The sequence below is a fragment of the Tachysurus vachellii genome, chromosome 4 (assembly GCF_030014155.1).
Source record: "Tachysurus vachellii isolate PV-2020 chromosome 4, HZAU_Pvac_v1, whole genome shotgun sequence".
NCBI lineage: Eukaryota > Metazoa > Chordata > Actinopteri > Siluriformes > Bagridae > Tachysurus > Tachysurus vachellii.
Window position 1 is genome coordinate 15,349,358 of NC_083463.1, and position 18,058 is coordinate 15,367,415.

General features: G+C 38.7%; 1 protein-coding gene across 1 annotated transcript; it reads right to left on the reverse strand.

Moving 5' to 3' along the window:
- Positions 1-384: 384 nt before the first annotated feature.
- On the reverse strand, positions 385-17,384 carry LOC132843952 (G-protein coupled receptor 22-like). Its single transcript, XM_060867095.1, has 2 exons — positions 16,917-17,384; positions 385-2,172 (listed from the first exon to the last, which is right to left on the reverse strand). Exon 2 carries the CDS (start codon positions 2,036-2,038, stop codon positions 569-571), a length of 1,470 nt encoding a protein of 489 aa, XP_060723078.1. The 5' UTR covers positions 2,039-2,172; positions 16,917-17,384; the 3' UTR covers positions 385-568.
- Positions 17,385-18,058: the final 674 nt, after the last annotated feature.

Genomic DNA, 18,058 nt, shown 5'->3' on the forward strand with positions numbered 1-18,058 from the left:
ACAAATAAGCTGCTTAATTGGCACACCTGTGCCATTCTCCATTTGACTGCAAGTTGCAAATATTGCAGATTAGCTTATTACTGACTATTATACAATTCTGTAAAATATCTTATGATATGCACAGTTATGCCTAAATAAATAAAATTCATATTGCACAATTTCAGTTTGTATATTACAGTATATTACATAAACAAACAAACAAACAAACAAACAAATAAATAAATAGGTACTGGTGTTTGCAATAAAAAGGTATACTACAAATTAAATCAAGTGTAAAATAGATCTTTCAGTAATATTCCAGCTTATTGTTAAAAGTTTGACATTTAAAATAATGCTTTCAATATGAGCAAAATGATAAATACGTGAACATTGTTAACACTGTAAATCTGCACAAACTTGCAAAGAACCCACTGATTATTAGTCCACTGATTGTGTTCATTGTGACCTCTTTATTTAATAGGGGCAGCCCACTTTAAACTCTGCCTAATAAGGTCACAACACAATTTCTTTTCTTGATGTTCTGTCATTACTGGACGAATATACGAACCAATGTTCTTGATGCTTGATTTTAAAGTGGTTCTGTTAGACACCGATCTGTAGCATCACTGCCTTCTAAACGAAACTTACGTCCCTGTCTTGGCTCTACCCAGGAATTGTGGATGACAGTTCCACCTGGGGAAGGGTCCACTTGTAGCAAGGACACCACCCTCTTCTTTACTTTGGCCCTGAGAGCCCGGCGGAGCTTCTGCCTTGTGAAGGCATACAGCATTGGATGAGATATGGTGGTGCCATAGGCCATGGCCAAAAACCACAGCCGCACTCGAACAAGAGCATCACTGGGACCTAGAGACAGGATGAGAATGTTTGCCACAGATATAGGTGCCCAACAGCCTAAGAAGCTGCATATAATAATGAGGGACATCCTAAAGACCCGTCGCTGACGCTCTCGCCTATCTCTGTGCCGCCTTACTGCTCTGCGAAGAGCAATGATAGCTGAAACCGAAGCCTGAACACCTACGGCTGGAGCAGGTGGTGTCACAGTGCTGGCACTAACCAGTGGGGTGGAGGACAGAGGTGGAGGTGAGGTTGCTGTTGGGGTTGGAACTGGAGAGGAGATAAGCGGAGGATGTGTCAGTTGCTTGGTCTGGTTAGTTGCTTGGGCTCCTCCCTCAATATCTGCTGAGCCCCCCTTTTTTTTCTGTCTCCTCTTTCGCACTCTACAGGTTGTTCCGCTACGACGCTGACTTCTCCTCATATGCGATCCAATACGAATGTTGAGTGCTCGAAGAATTCTTGAATAAGTAAAGAGCATGACCACTACTGTTACAAAGAAAATGGGCACCTGCAGTATGATGTGGTAGTACATTCCGAGGGCTGAGTAATAACCTTGTCCTCCCACACAAAGTAGTGTCCTGTTACGCCAAACTGGTGCCAAGGTGCTGCTCGCCAACCCATTCTCTGGCTCTGATGAGAAAAAGTCCACCTCTATGAATGGGATAAAGAAAACTGCAAGAGACACGGCCCATACAGCAGCCAACAGGAGCGCTGCCCATCGTGGAGTGAGGAACCGGTTAGCAGGCCGCACAGAGATGTCATAGCGATCCAAACTGATGACTAGTACATTAATGGCTGTGGAGATGCTTGCAAATGTGACACAAGCTTCATGGAAGCAGCAGATAAGTTCCAGGTTGCGACCCGTCGGCAGCAGCACAACAACAATTGTTAATGGCACACAGAGCACACACACAACAATGTCTAGGACATGTAGGTTGACCGTTACCATGTTACTCACAGAATCGACCAGGCTGGACTGGGAGCAGTAAAGCACTAGCACTGTCAGGTTACTGCTAAAGCCCAGCACCAGCTCCAGTAAGAGAAAGCAGGTAAGTGACACCTGGAAACCGACAGGATATGGCATGTGCCACCCAGTGTCAACACTTTCTCCTATTGGCCCTTCCACCCTGGTGATGCTACCCATCGTACCAGCCCCATCACTTGTCTCCAGCTGGAGCTGCTGAGTGTAACTCTCTGTCCCCATCTTGTCTGGGTGCTGACCTCATGCACTTTGACAAGTCCTGTCGCCCCTCAGGCAGGACCATGATGGCTGGCCAACAGCATAATGGGATCTCGTTGCCAGAGCGCCATGCAGTCAACAAGGAAGGGAAGGGAGTTCTAGAATAATAAAACACAAGAGATTTAGGCAGATGAACCACATCACATGCTGACAATGAGCAGCTATGCAGTTAACCCTGATCATGAAGGATGAGCTGAGAAAAAAAATCCCTAATTAATGTAATTCTTGTACTTTAGAGTGAGAAGTCTGATTAGCAGTTTTGTTTCCTGTCTGTAAAAGAACTGCTGCTGTGTCAGGATATAATCTTCACACTAGCAATCTATTCTCTCTGGGTTTTTCTCTATTATTCTCCCTTGGTTATCAAAGAAAGATTTGTGCTGATGTTAGTGTGCACAAGTGTAGCCTTACAAAAACAGACACAGCCTCATTACTGTATTACTGAATTGCTCTGAATGCACATAATTGCTGAGGTATCCATAAATTTTGGTATTTTTCTACTTTTCTATAGAGATGATATAGTGTTCATGTCTTGCAGTGCTACACTGACAATTCCCCATCTGCTACACATGGCGCTGCCATTCAAACTGCTACACACCTACAGAATAATGAGTATCAGATGTTGCAGCTTATGGGGAAAGGTTGCCAAATTTATTGCCAAACTTTCATCCCATGCTGCCTTTAACTGCAGAGACAAGCTAAATGATGCAAAAATATGAAATATGTAAATAGAATGTGACATGCTTTGGAATATTGAAGCATCGCATTGCATAAATGTAATATATATGTAATGTCACAGACCCAGACTGTTAAAAAGCTATATAAAAAGCTGTATTAACATGAATATTAATGCACCTTCATCGTATACAATATAATAGCATCATATATAAAAGCTCAACATTTGGAACAACACATTTTTATTTCTTTGACTAATAATAGTACCAAAAGCAGAAGACTCCTGTGCAACACTAAAAGTACAAACAGTAATAGTTATATGATTTAAAGCTCATATGTGACACAGGCCTACATAAGATAAGCTATAAAATCAAGTACAAGTTTTAAAAAATATACCTTCATTTTAGACAACTGTTTAAATGTATATAATAAAATTTATATATGGTGGTTCTCACAAATGTACATAGATTTACATATATATTTTTATTTTGAAAAAATCTATATTATATATTTTGTAGATATATTCTATATCTATAACAAATATATTTTTATTAAAACATCACACACAAATTACATTATTAACAACTAAGCACAATCTGTTATGCACTTTAAAATGCTTTATCTGTTCATGAATAGTAGTAAATATGAGACAGTAGGTGAACCGAACATCCAATGTGTGAATAAAATGTCTCAGTTGCGCCAATAACACAAAGTTGCTAAAGGATTCAGCATCTTGTGTCATTATTGTTATTTCATTTAAAGAGTCTGCAAAATGACATCCTATGAACCACAAAGAGTCACTTGCCAATGCTCCAAACTAATGTTTTGTACTTATATATGCATGAACCAAATAAACATTTTCTTAGACTGATAGCCTACTATTCACTCCTATTATCGTTGCCATAGCAACAGGGCTAGGGGGTGATCTTAACACCAGGCCAGATGTGGCTGAATGTTGCTAATGTGTTCTGCTTTTATTGTTTGTATCATATTACCAAAGTATCATTGCATGGGTAAAAAGGATTAAAAACAGTTTAACTCTGGTAGCCTCAGAACAATAAATATAAAGTATTCCTTTCTTCAGATGCAGCAGGACAGAGCAAATAAGTCAATAATAATGCAGTACAAGTGGGCTGAATAATGGAGAAATAATATAGTTGTATAGAGAAAATGTGAGGGAAAAAAATGTGCTTGCTGAGAGATATGGTTTTTCAATCTCTTGTTTTGCCTCTTATCCCCCTCTTTACCCCATCCTCATCTGTCTCTCACTTGGTTCCTTATTCCCATTCTCCCTGTATCCTTTCCTGTTTCTCTGCCTCTCTGGCTCCTTTCTTCTCATCACCAGTTGATCCTCTCCTCTCTCCCAGCTTGCAGTGCAGATTTTTAAGCTGGCTGAGAGCGTGAGTGGACTGCCTGATGTTTGCTGTGTCAGAGATGAGGATGCAGAGACAATAACTGACAAGAAAATGGGCCTGGTGTTTTGTTTTCTCACTTCTATTATGATGAGGCCAGTGACAAAGCACATTTGATGGGTTAAGTGTAGACATCTCCATTATTGATGCATTCTGACAGCGGAATTGGCTTTGTGATTCTTGGTCTCAAAACAGGACAATATGAAGGAAAGCTGGGGGGAGAAAGGGGGCTGGTGGTTAGAGACATCCTGAAAATGATGTGATGGCAATCTCATTTTACAGGTAAACATGTAGCTCCAGGAGTAAAAATGCTTCTGTGGTTTTCTCACTCAGACTGATGGCACAGAGCTCCCAAAGGCCATACTCTCTTCCCCTTCCTTAATCTGTTCTGTTGTGATAAAGCAGCATTATCGTCAGAGCCACAGTGTAGGTCAGACCCAAATCGAGCCAGCCAACCTACTCCAGACCATCTGGATAAAGATACAATTTGCAATACAACACAAGCCAATGATTTGCCAAAGGGAGAGTGGTTAAGTGTTGAAATTGCAAGGTTAATTGCAGTGGGTGTTTAAATGTTAGACAAATCATAGCTTAGGGGCAGGACCTACTACAGACCTCAACTGATAAAACACCCAGGCTTGTAGTAATGTAGGTCTGTGTATTTACATCAGTGAAGTAAAAGTAAACACTCAGAGACAGAGAGGTGAAGTTAGAGAGGTTCTTTCTGAGGGATAAGAATAACAGAATTAATCCCATAAGTGAGTTCGCAAGATTACGCTCGAAGCATATTAGAAAACTGTTTACACATTGTCTAATTTGTGGCTATAGCCTCAAGCTCTGTTTCCTGTGAAAAGTTTAAGGTATAAATCACTGCCACTTTTATTCCACACGGTGCTTACAAATGAGAGACAAGCAGGCATTGATTTTCTGATGGCTTAAAGTCTGTGACTATGAGAGAATCCAATCTTAGCTTCCTCCGATTACCCCCACCCCCGTCTCAAATTAGTACATATAAAAGGTGACTATGTATATATATATATATATATATATATATATATATATATATATATATATATATATATATATATAGATAGATAGATAGATAGATAGATAGATATATATAGATATAGATATATATATAGATATATATATATAGATATAGATATTGCGTTTATAATTTTGTTCAGTGTATATATAGATATAAGACTCAAAGATCTAAGACTTTTTCTATGTACACAAAAGGCCTATTTTTCTCAAATATTGTTCACAAATCTGTCTAAATCTGTGTTAGTGAGCACTTCTCCTTTGCCATAATCCATCCACCTCACAGGTGTGGCATATCAAGATGCTGATTAGACAGCATGATTATTGCACAGGTGTGCCTTAGGCTGGCCACAATAAAAGGCCACTCCAAAATGTGCAGTTTTTATCACAAAGCACAATGCCACGGATGTCGCAAGTTTTAATGGAGCATGCAATATTCCTGCTGACCGCAGGAATGTCCACCAGAGCTGTTGCCCGTGAATTGTATGTTCATTTCTCTACCATAAGCCGTCTACAAAGGCGTTTCAGATAATTTAGCAGTACATCCAACTGGCCTCACAACCGCAGACCACCTTTAATAACACTAGCCCAGGACCTCCACATCCAGCATCTTCACCTCCAAGATCGTTTGAGACCAGCCACCCGGATAGCGTCTGCAACAATCGGTTTGCATAACCAAAGAATTTCTGCACAAACTGTCATCTGCATGCTCATCGTCCTCATCGGGGTCTCGACCTGACTGCAGTTCGTCATCGTAAACAAATTCATTGGGCAAATGTTCACATTCGATGGCTTCTGGCACTTTGGAGAAGTCACTTCACGGATGAATCCCAGTTTTCACTGTACAGGGCAGATGGCAGACAGCATGTATGGCGTCATGTGGGTGAGCGGTTCGCGGATGTCAGCGTTGTGGATCGAGTGGCCCATGGGTGGTGGTAAGGTTATAGTATGGGCAGGCGTATGTTATGGACAATGAAAACAGGTGCATTTTATTGATGGCATTTTGAATGCACAGAGTTACCTTGACAAGATCCATCAACTTCGCACAGCCATTAAAGAGGAGTGGACCAATATTCCACAGGCCAAAATCAACAACCTGTTCAACTCTATAGTTTTCTGACCCCCCAGACCCCCAATACAGTAAAACTGCACATTTTAGAGTGGTCTTTTATTGTGGCCAGCCTAAGGCACACCTGGGCAATAATCATGCTGTCTAATCAGCATCTTAATATGCCACACCTGTGAGGTGGATGGATTATCTTAGCAAAGGAGAAGTGCTCACTAACACAGATTTAGTCAGATTTGTGAACAATATTTGAGAGAAATAGGCTTTTTGTGTACATAGAAAAAGTATATATATATATATATATATATATATATATATATATATATATATATATATATATATATATATATATATATATATATATATATATATACTTATACTTATATACAGACACACACACACACACACTATATATGTGGGATGTGGTAGCCTAGTGGTTAAGGTGTTGGACTACCAATCGGAAGGTTGTGAGTTTGATTCCTACGTCCACCGAGCTGCCACTGCTGGGGCCCTTGAGCAAGGCCCTTAACCTTCAGTTGTATAAAACTGAGATAAAATGTAAGTCGCTGTCGATAAGGGCATCTTCTAAATGGTGTAAATGTAATGTGTGTATATATATAATAAAATACTGAGCTAGACATTTTAGTTACATTTTTCACCAAGTTACGAGAGAGAGAGAGAGAGAGAGAGAGAGAGCTATTTGTTACTTGGTGAAAAATGTAACTAAAATATCACTTAGCCACAATATCACTGTTGTTCTGTTTCTAAATTCTAATGGATCCATCCACAATTCTCCCCTACCTGCCAGAGGGAGCCATCGCCTGAGTTTTGACCACTTCCGAGTCACACTTGCACTGCCGGTATAATGTACAATTAACACAGCTTATACATTGTCATTATGTGAGGTACTGTTAGTTTGCCTATCATACCAAGCTGTTCCATCATCTTTGCATCTGTTTTTCTGTTTGCTCTTTTGGATTGTGATTTTGGCTTCGCACCGTGGACTGATTATCTTTGGTTTTTGGAAATTGCCTGTTTTCCTATGTTAGATATTTCTTTCTGCTTTGGATTGTTTGCCACTTTGTGTATCCTAATAAAAACCCTAATAGATTCCGCTGCCTTTCTGTCTACTTACATATGTCCACAGAATACTGCCAATGTCACCAGCCAATCCAGCAAATTTATTGCAGCTGCAGGCCATTTTCAACCATTATAGTGAGCTCCTTGTGCCCTACAAAGGACATATGACAGTGTTGCAGGCCACCAATGTCCACCTCACCCAGATATCTTAGACTGACCCTCCCTACAGAGCAGACCCTACACAGATGGAAAAGTTGATGACTCCTCCAACAGGTGTCGTGGGTTTTATCAGCAGTGCAACATATTCTTCACCCATCAGCCTGAGACATACTGGGTTGAGGCCACCAAGTGTACATTTCTGATCACCCTGCTCAGCAGGAAAGTCTTGGACTGGGCCACTGCAGTATGGGACAATGATACCCAAGTGCAAACCTCTTTCACCAATTTTTCTCAGTCGCTCAAAGTGGTATTTGAATACCCTGCCAGAGGGACGGACATTTCCGTACAGTTGTTGCAAACAAGGCATCCACCAATTACACCGTGAAGTTCCACATCCTTGCCAAAGAGGGTGGAATAAAATGGCCCTACAGGCGGTTTTCAGTGAAGGACTGAACCCTAGCCTTTAGCCTGAGATAGCGTTCAAGGATGAGGCGCAGTCACTGTCTCAATACATCACCCAGGTGGTCCGTTTAGACAATCTACTGCGCAACCAAAACCCTGAGACTGTCTGGGAACCAAGACGTACCAAGCAGGGGCCGGGGCTCCGGAAACTATGCAGTTGAGAAGAACAAGGTCCCAACAGCACCACCTTCTGAGACAGCTGTGTTTCTACTGTGGCCAAGCGGGACACAGATGCGCCTCATGCCCAGAGAATCATAGCCAATGCTTGCTACTACTGGTCTGTGTGTGCTTTTCTATCTGGGTTTGTTCTGTCTCAGCCCTAGTGGACCCTGGCTCACCCATAAATCTACTGGTTGACGGATTTCATATCCCCACTGTGCCATGTACCGCTTACCTGAGAATTACTGCTTAAAAACTGTGTGACTGTCTACATAGATGATATCTTGATCAATTCCAAAACTTTCAAACTTCATGTGACCCAGCACGTTTTAATCTAACTCAAATAGCACCATCTCTCAAGGCAGAGAAGTGTAAATTTCACAAAATCACAATCTTCTTCCTTGGATAAATCATCAACAACCTAAAAGTCGAGATGAATATGGACAATGTGTGGGCTGTCACGAACTGAGCTCCTCTGACCACGGTCAAGGAACTGCAAAGGTTTCTCAGGTTTGCTAACGTCTACAGGCAATTACAGTATGTTAGTGGCCCCCCTTACGATAGGAGCTAGCATCTCTCAAAGGAATGGAAGCCCCAGCACACTGTTTCCTTGTGCCTTTTATTCTCAGAAACTAACCAGTGCATAAGCTAATTATGATGTGAGGAGACAGAGAGCTACTAGCCATCCAGGAAGCCTTTGTGGAATGGCGACACTGGCATTAGGACGCCACATGCCCTTTCCAAGTAATCACTATACACCCTAACCTGGAATGTATCAAAAAGTGGTCCTTATTTTTATTTATTTAAATTCACAGTCACCAGGTTTTAAAAACAGTAATGCGGACGCTCTCTCTTGCTGTGATGGCACCATGCACCTTCTGCGTACCCCAGAACCCATTTTACAATCTTCGGCGATTATCATGACAAAATGCTGGGATTTAATAGAAAAAATCTTAGAGGCCCAACTGACTAAGGCTCCACCATTAGAGTGTCCACCCACCAAGCAGTACGTCCCCACAAAACTTGGTCAATTAACTATTTAGTGGGTCCATAGTTCCTCAAGCCAAAGGCCCTCTTCAACCATGTGTTCTGAGACTATGGCCTCCCTAAGAACATCGTATCTAACCATGGGACTAAGTTGACCTCCAGAGTATGGAATTTTGACCACTTCCATGCCACACATGAACTTCTGGTAGAACAATTACGCAATTACGCAAAGTACTTTTAGCTTGTCTACCATATCAAGCTGTTCCATTGTCTTCTATGCCCATGTTTCTCTGTGTTCTGATCATTTCCTGTTTATCAGTTTTGCTCTGTTGGATTGTGTTTTTGGCCTTGTTTGCATCTTTGAATGAGTTTTGCTTTGGACTGTTTGCTACTCTGTGTTTCCTAATGAATCCACTAATGGATTCAGCAGCCTTCCGTCTACTTCATCACAATTGTTCATGTGATGCATAAATTTGCTCTTTAGGAATATGCTAAATACAGCACAGAATATGTAAGTATACTTACAGTATAATGGTCACATTAAATAGCATAAAATAAGAGATGCTATTATAAACACACTATTATAAACTTAAATGTTAGGTTAGGTTAAATGTAACCCCAGCATAAAATTATGTAAAATAAATAAACAGCTTTGGGAGAGCGGTCAGTGACCTTACTTAGGGCATTATAATGGATCTTACTTTGAACATTGTTCTCAATTACTTTGTAAGTCCTACATTATTCATATGATCTGGTTTCTACCTTCTTTATGTGTGTCAAGCTACTAAACTCTTTGACTGGGCATAAGTATATAATTGCTTAGTATCTAAACTTAGACATGCACTGCTAAAGGCTCTAAATTCTTTATTAATTCTGACACAGCCAAGCCTTTTACCAGCAAATGGAAACTGGATATACAGCGACAGCAATGTTTTGTCGATTGTGGTCTTGTTGATAAGGCTGCTTGTGTGTGTGTGTGTGTGTGTGTGTGTGTGTGCGTGTGTGTGTGTAGGTGTGTGTGAGAGGCCCAGGTGCTGTTTCTGCTAACATGGACTTCTTAATGAAGTCCCAAGGTGTGTAGGTACACTTTAGGCCAAATGTACACTAAATGCCAAAAGCAAACTGCAATTATTTAAAAAGTTTTAAAACATGCTTTACAGTTAGACTTCTAACAACCAACACAGCACATGTTGACTGACATCTAATCAAGGTGAAATCAAGTGTTTAGCTCACAACATTTCTGAATTTCTCATCAATAGAATATGCTGTAGGGTAGGAATGGATTTAGCAAAAAGATGTTAGGATACACAAGTAACACACCTGACAAAACTTCACAAATCGAAAGCTCGGGCTATTTTTTAAAGATTTTGTAAGATTTAATCTCATATTTTTCTTTTCTTTTTTAAAGTTAGTGTTACTTCCAAATCTTTGGCCTGTAGTGTAGGAGAGTCTTATTTTAGATACCAATTTTAAATACCTCTTCTTTTCCATTCCTAGTACAAATGTTTCACTGCAAATCTCACCATAACCACTTACAGAATGAGTCACATCATTTATTTCACTTCAAGCAGTCATGTTCAAGTCCAAGACTCGATGACACAGATGACTAAAGCCTCTAGAAAAAGACTAATTATCTCTCTGACATATGTAGTACAGGGGCATATGTGGTGTGTTGTGTTTTATATTACACTGACTTCATTTTAAAGATACAATGCAATTGCCTGAGATGCAGTCTCTGTTTCTGTGCTGTTGTGTCAGGGCAGTAAAGAGTCTTTAACAGTGCACACAAAAAACCTACTAAGAGCAAACTGAATGTTTTATACTCAAATCACAAGTGAAATTTTCCCTTTATTCCCTTCCCGTTTTTTTTAAAACGATATCCACTTTAATGAGATGTTAAGAGAATTATGGCTTTTTGATGCACTGTGAGCTTGCCTCCTCATAAAAGAATGACCTCCCTCCTCTCAAACTGCCTGAGAAAGCTGATCATTCTGACATGCTGTGTTTTACAATGTCTATTTTGTTCACTTAACCAGATGGTGAAGGAGCTACAGACATGTCTAACGCAGTCTTTAGACACATGTAAATTAAAAAGTAGCACTGGGACCTCAGCTTCCTGAAAGACACAGTCTCATTAAAGGTTTCTTAGAATTCTTAATCGTTTTCTTCACACACACATTCTTCACAATTAATATCCACTGACTGCAAAAGAGCATGATAAAAAAGAAAGCTTGATTCTTCTCCTGAATGTAATGATATTTTAATTAAGAAACAGATGTACATTCATTATGATACAACAAAATGTGTCGTGTTTTCAAATTATAGATGAAACACTGGTAATTCTTGCAGTCAGATGCATTCAGGGGCAACAGAACGATAGAATAATAAAGAGTAAGAGGTAAATATATAAAAAAAGTAAGTACAGTGTTATGCTGAACTCATCTGCCCTGTGCTCCTCCATACACCTCCTACTCATAAATCTCTCCCAGAAAGAGAGAACGAGAGATAGAGATGGCAGCCCACACAGACGTGTAGGCACAATATTTCATTACAGCTGAAACTCTCCGCCATAAAACGTGATACCACTCTGCATCCTCGTACAAGAAAATAACAACACCATAAAACACAGTGTTGATGAGGGCAGGCGGGCCAGTATGTCATATTTCTAATTAGGTGCTTTGCCCTAATGACTGATACAACTAAATAATGTCTCAAAGTTCATCATATGTACTAACTATAAAGAATCAAACCAACATCTATCCACAACCAATTATAGAAACAGCACCATAAACATCACCAATTATAGAAACATCACAACAACCACAACAGGATAACTCTGTATGCTAGACTCCTGTTACTGAGCTCTTCTTTCATCAGTGAAACTCAAATGACTGCTTTCACAACAAATTGTGTTCTGGTAGCATTGCCCCTGTAGTCGTACGTGTTATGGCACACTATATCAACCTAATGAGTTATTAAAGTCTACATTCACTGTCAAACCATATGACATATAGACAAGGTGGTGTTTCTTTTATAAAGCTCTGAATGGATTTTATATATGAGGTTTTCTTCACAGCTAAGAAAGAATAAATTTCTGGACATATTTAGAAAGCTTATTGTGTGGCTCAGATCAAATGCATGGCAGATGGCTGATTGCACTCAATTTACTTTCAAGGGAGAGACTGCTATTTTTGGTGTGCTGGATGAAACCAGACAAAACATTGTCCCCTTAAGTCATAACATTTTTCTATTAATGACACCATTTATTTCTTATACAGTGAATAGTGATATGATTTCTTCCCTCCACACTATGCCACAATGCTGATCCCACTGGTGATGTCTAGTGACGGTCAATAAAGTATGGTTATTAATACTTTCAAATCCATACACTTTCCTGTCTGAGTGAAGCCCACAGATAAGATCCGATTTGCCAGTAATGGCCCATTTTTGGAACAGAAATAACAATTCGATGAGACATGAACCCTTGAAAGTGTTCTAGTCATTTCAAGCTTTCTCCGGTCACATTCAGAGAGTGTAGTATGAACTTACATGCAGTGTGGCTTGGAATAGTCATGACCTTTTCATCCACAGTGTGAAAAAAACAGAAAACCCAATTACGCACGTCTGTGCACAGACAAATTCAGTGAGAAAAGCGCATGCTAAAGAAACCTGCTTTTCTTTTCCTGCCACTGAAATAAAGGCAACTAATCATTGTACTGTATTACTATACGATACATCTTCATTATTTACCTCATGAGGATTACAGACAGTAAACACTGAGCAGAACATCAGCAATACTGATAGTGACAGATGACCTGCAGATAATCATTGTATACAAAGGAAAATGTCCTTGGGTACCAAATAGGACATAATCCACATGGTGTTTTTCTAAAACAACCACTCAACAATGTTCTATAATTATCAGACATAGTATAATACCACTTTTTCTGTTCTAATAGCAATACTTATACCTCAATATTAATTAATACTCATACCTATATGAATACAAATATGTTTTCTTTAAAAACTTTCAAATGATAGAAGCTTTCAAAATAATTTTTAAACTGAAGCACTACAAATACATAAAAAGTTCACGAAAATAATTAAACTGCAAAATATAGTGTAAACTGTAAACATAGAAACAGGATAAGTATTGTGTAAAGTATAACATAATCATATAGAATAGCACAATAATTATCCCAATACAAATACTCTTAAGCTTCTTTTTTTTTACATTTACTACATATATACTGTATATATACTTTTATTTATTTCCAATCCAGTTTCAGTCTTCCAATCAAATTGATTATTTATTTTCTGGTAACTGATGTACGATTTTCTGCTGGTATTGGCCTGATACCAATACTGGCTATCGGGTGCCATCTCTGATAATTACAGCTAAATGTGAACATGGAGACAAAATGAATCTTATCAATCAAATGCCCATTTTAACACATGCACTCAAACTCTGCCAGAAAACATTCAGAAAAATGTCTGTAAATCCAACGAGGCCAAGCTTTAACATCGAATCAGTAGGTTTTCTTACATAAAAAAGACAAAAGACATCAGATTGCAACAGCACCCATTGAAGAACACATCAACACAGGTAAGAGGTTTGATGTCTTATCCCTTGCTTTCAGATTATTGAACATCTGACAAGCCACTAGCTGTTTACACAGCGGGCTATTATCATTATCATTAACACACACACACACATACACACACACACACACACACACACACACACACACATACACACAGACACACAGACACAAACACACAGAAAAAGCTGCAACAAGGAACACAGCAGCCAAATATGTGTCTCTCTGTAGTAAGATCATTTCAGCTTATAGCCTTTGGTGAAAACATTCTAAAAAACATTCTTAACTACTGATCTGCACCAGGGAGTATTACATATGAAGACTATTAAAATACAACAAAAGAAACTATGAAATGATAAATTTATAGTCAGTGATGGCGAATTAGTAAGATGTACACAAGCATTTCAATTTCAATTTTAGATGCTGCAGAAATGAATCTCCAACTTTGAGGATCTTAAATACACATTAATAATACAACACTAAGCTTTTGTAGAATTTAAAATAGGAAATAGGTGGTATGCAAAAGCAGAGATTCAGAGAACGCGAGAAAGAGAGATAACGATAAAAAGAGTCTCGGACATGGAGCCATTTGGCTGAAATAATGAAGTTTCTTATCTAGAGAAAGAGGCAATTAGAACACAATTAATCTAATTCATCTCCTGGCAACGGAGTGAGCGAGGTAGCAAGGAAGAGAGAAAGATGATAGGACAGTTTAACAGTAATAGATGTCTCTGTCTGTCAAGAGGTTAACTTCCATTCATATTGGAAGCAGACAAGCAAGCAACCCTGTCATTGAGATTCCACTCCTCTCTCGAATATGCTTTTCACCTCATCATCTTCTGCATAACCCCTTCCCTTTCCTCCACTGCACATATCATTTTATCTGGTGCTAGCCTCCTTTGACTTTCCTTCTCCAACTATCAAGTATTTTGCTCTGTACCCTGGTCTGATTTGCCCTTACACTCCCTAGAACTTTACACCATCTCACATTACTGTATCTCTCTCTCTCTGGAGGTACAGAAGGGATCGCTGCTATTGTTTCATGCAAGTGAAATTGGAAGGAAGGCACAGATTCTTCACCGCAGTATGCAAAAAACAAACAAAAAAAACAGCCAACAAGCAAGTTGTGGAATATTGATGCAGTATCATATGATAGGATGTACAACTGAAACACCAAGGCACATACAGTTTAAAGTGTATATTTTATATTTATAATGCATCACATTAGATCATTCAACAGTTTAAAATTCCATTATCATGGAATGTTAAAATTTCAGATGTGTCTGTCCAGTCTCTTATACTTTCTTACTCCTGTTAACCTTTGTAGTATATTTGTTTTCCTGAGTATATAAAGGGCCAGGAACCTAAGTCTCAGAAATTTATGTGAAGGACATTTGGACTGTGGGCTGAGGAACTATGCATCTGTTCTCTCTGTAATCACACATTCATGCCCCTGGTGATGTATATTTCATTTACAGTGTCAGATGTACAGTCTATAATCATGTTATGTTTTCTCAGATAGATATCATAGATGTTAATATTAATTTCCTTTTTCTCCCTTAATCAAATTCTGATTTTTAAAACTGCATCTTTACTTCTAAGTCACATTGTGAAGTGAACCACTTACATGAAACATTAAGGCTTGTTAACCTTACATTACACTGAAAGTAGGGCTGAGTGATATGATATATTATAGATCTTGTGATAAATCATGCCACAGTACATTTTTCTTGAGGTTGGATATTTTCTGAGCAGATTTTATATTCTTGATCTTTTGTTTTTGAAGTTTAAATAAAAAAAACATTTTAATAGCACATAAATAAAACTTTGTACACTAAATCCTTTTGACCTAAACAGTAACAGGTTCTAATACAGTTGTTGTAAAGTGTTTTCATTTCTTTTCTTTCTTTCTTTTTTTTTTTTTTTTTAGAAATTAATAGGTTTTTGAATTAAAAAAAAGTTTAGATAGATGTTAAATAAAGAATGTTTTCTGATTTATGCTCTTATCACTACTCAAGTCAAGTCAAGTCAAGAAGCTTTTATTGTCATTTCAACCATATATAGCTGTTGCAGTACACAGTGAAATGAGACAACGTTTCTCCAGGATCATGGTGCTACATAAAACAAAGACAGAGCTAAGGACTTAAGTAAGTTAGTCCTAGATACGTAAAGTGCAACTGTGCAACCTGGTGCAAACAGTGCAAGACAAAAGACAAGAAGTGCAGGACAAAGAAAAAAAAAATAAAAGACAATATACAAAACAGCCCAGACCAGTGTAAATACTGTATGTTCTATATTGCATGTGCAGAAATACTGGAACGAACACAGTATTATAGCAGCAGTTACCTGAGATATTGTAAAGTATTGTGCAAAACAGCAAGCGACTGAAATGTGAGGCATCATGTGCAAAGAGCAAAATCTTTGCACATACTATAAATCTTTGTAAACTACATATTATAAAACATATCATATATGATTCATATCATTTACAGAAAAACGCTTCAGGAATTGCGAAATTATATTTTCGTCATATCGCTCATGCCTGATGGAAAACAATGCCAAATTGATTCTATTCTTGTGTTATATCTATCCAGTGAGTACTGGAAGTGTGTGATCAACCGTGTGTCCTATTGAGAGAATTTAAAGCAAATAGAAGCTGTGCAAATAAAAAACCTGTAAAATCTTCATTTGAAAACTTCATTTTTAACATGTCACTGGTTAGATAAGAACTCTCGTTAGTTTAGCAGTATTCAAAGGTTTCTTAGACTCCAACATGCTTTTCGTGCACTGTTTGCTGTATCTGTTGATCTGGATGAATACATCACTGCGCACAAATCATGCAGATACAACAAGCTACTCACTGAGCAGTGGAAACAGACACTACAGTGTAAATATGCGTTGTGAAAAACAAACAAACAAACAAACAAACAAACAAACAAACGTTATCTATGTACAAAAAGGTAAAATAACAATTAAATACAGCTCTTTTGCGGGATGAAAATATTATATTATTAACATTATTATATTATTATAATATATTGACAATTGAGAACATGCACACACACACACAAAAAAAAACAGACACCTGAATTCATGCACTTTTACTCATATAGCATAAATATCAGTTATGCAGGTGTAAGAGGTAAAATGCATGCCCGGTGTATTCCGCAGTGTTGTGTTGACAACTATCCATAACTTACCTCGCGAGCCCAGGAGCCCAGGAGCGGACGGTGTCCGCTACATTCCCGGACAGGTGGCTCTTTATGTGTCGTGAACCTAAAGCGTTAGATTTATCGTATTATTTCAAAGGATGCATCATAGGGTGCCGTATGGCAAGTTTAATAGCTCATCATATTATAAGAATATGATGTGACAGCGTGACATTTCACGTGCAAACGGTCTAAATGTGCGCTGTACGACAGGAGGCTGCAGGTATGCGCGTGCTGTAGGATCGGGAAGACTCTGAAGCACATGCACACTGCGGCGGGAGTAGCGCGCACCGGCTCTGTGGAGTGTGTGTGTGTGTGTGTGTGTGTGTGTACCGACCAATAGAAAGACGGCTGCAGGCACGAGGAGGAGAGGCCGCCCGCCGAGGTAACACTGCTGCCTTCACGTGCTGTCCAAAATGTCGAAAATACAGATTACGAGCCAATTAAAACAGGTCTACAGTGTGCAATTTCATATTACATACTAATTACTATATGAAATGATAGCAACACAATCTTGCCCGAAATCTATAAAAGACTGTCCAATTACACTTGTTCTCCCTTTCAAAATATATGATGAAAATCTTTTAATGATAGACTCAATTAACAATATGAATAACTTCTGTTTATGTCATCAGTTATCACAGCTGCGGAAAAAAGGAGTCACATAAACAGTAACAATCCTCAAGCTCAGGGTAATAATGAGCATTTCCTTTCCATAAATTCATTTTGTTTAATAGCATATTAACATTTGTACCAGTGTTTAAATGTTATGAGTACAGAAGTGTCAGCAGTAGTTTTTCAAAACTTCTGGTGACTTTTATTGAACAATGACAACAAACACAAAACCATAAATAATTCATGGAATTCATCATTTCAAGGCTTTATGTGGCAGCATGTAGTCAATGCAGTCTGTAGCCAGCATTTCAAAGAATCTGACTTCATTTATGCCATTTGGCAGATTTCCTTAAACAGAGCAACTTACATTTCTGTCATTTAATATAACTGAGCAGACTGTTTCAGTGTGTTGTTAAAGAGCCAACCAAGGGCAAGTCTGACCTGCCACTTACATAAACCCACTGACCATAACTAGCTGTAAGCTTATCAAGCTATCTTGATGGTCAACACCTCCCACA

Bases quoted from the DNA above. Each gene is read 5' to 3' on its own strand.
- LOC132843952 (XM_060867095.1), bottom strand. From the start codon at position 2,038: ATGGGGACAGAGAGTTACACTCAGCAGCTCCAGCTGGAGACAAGTGAT.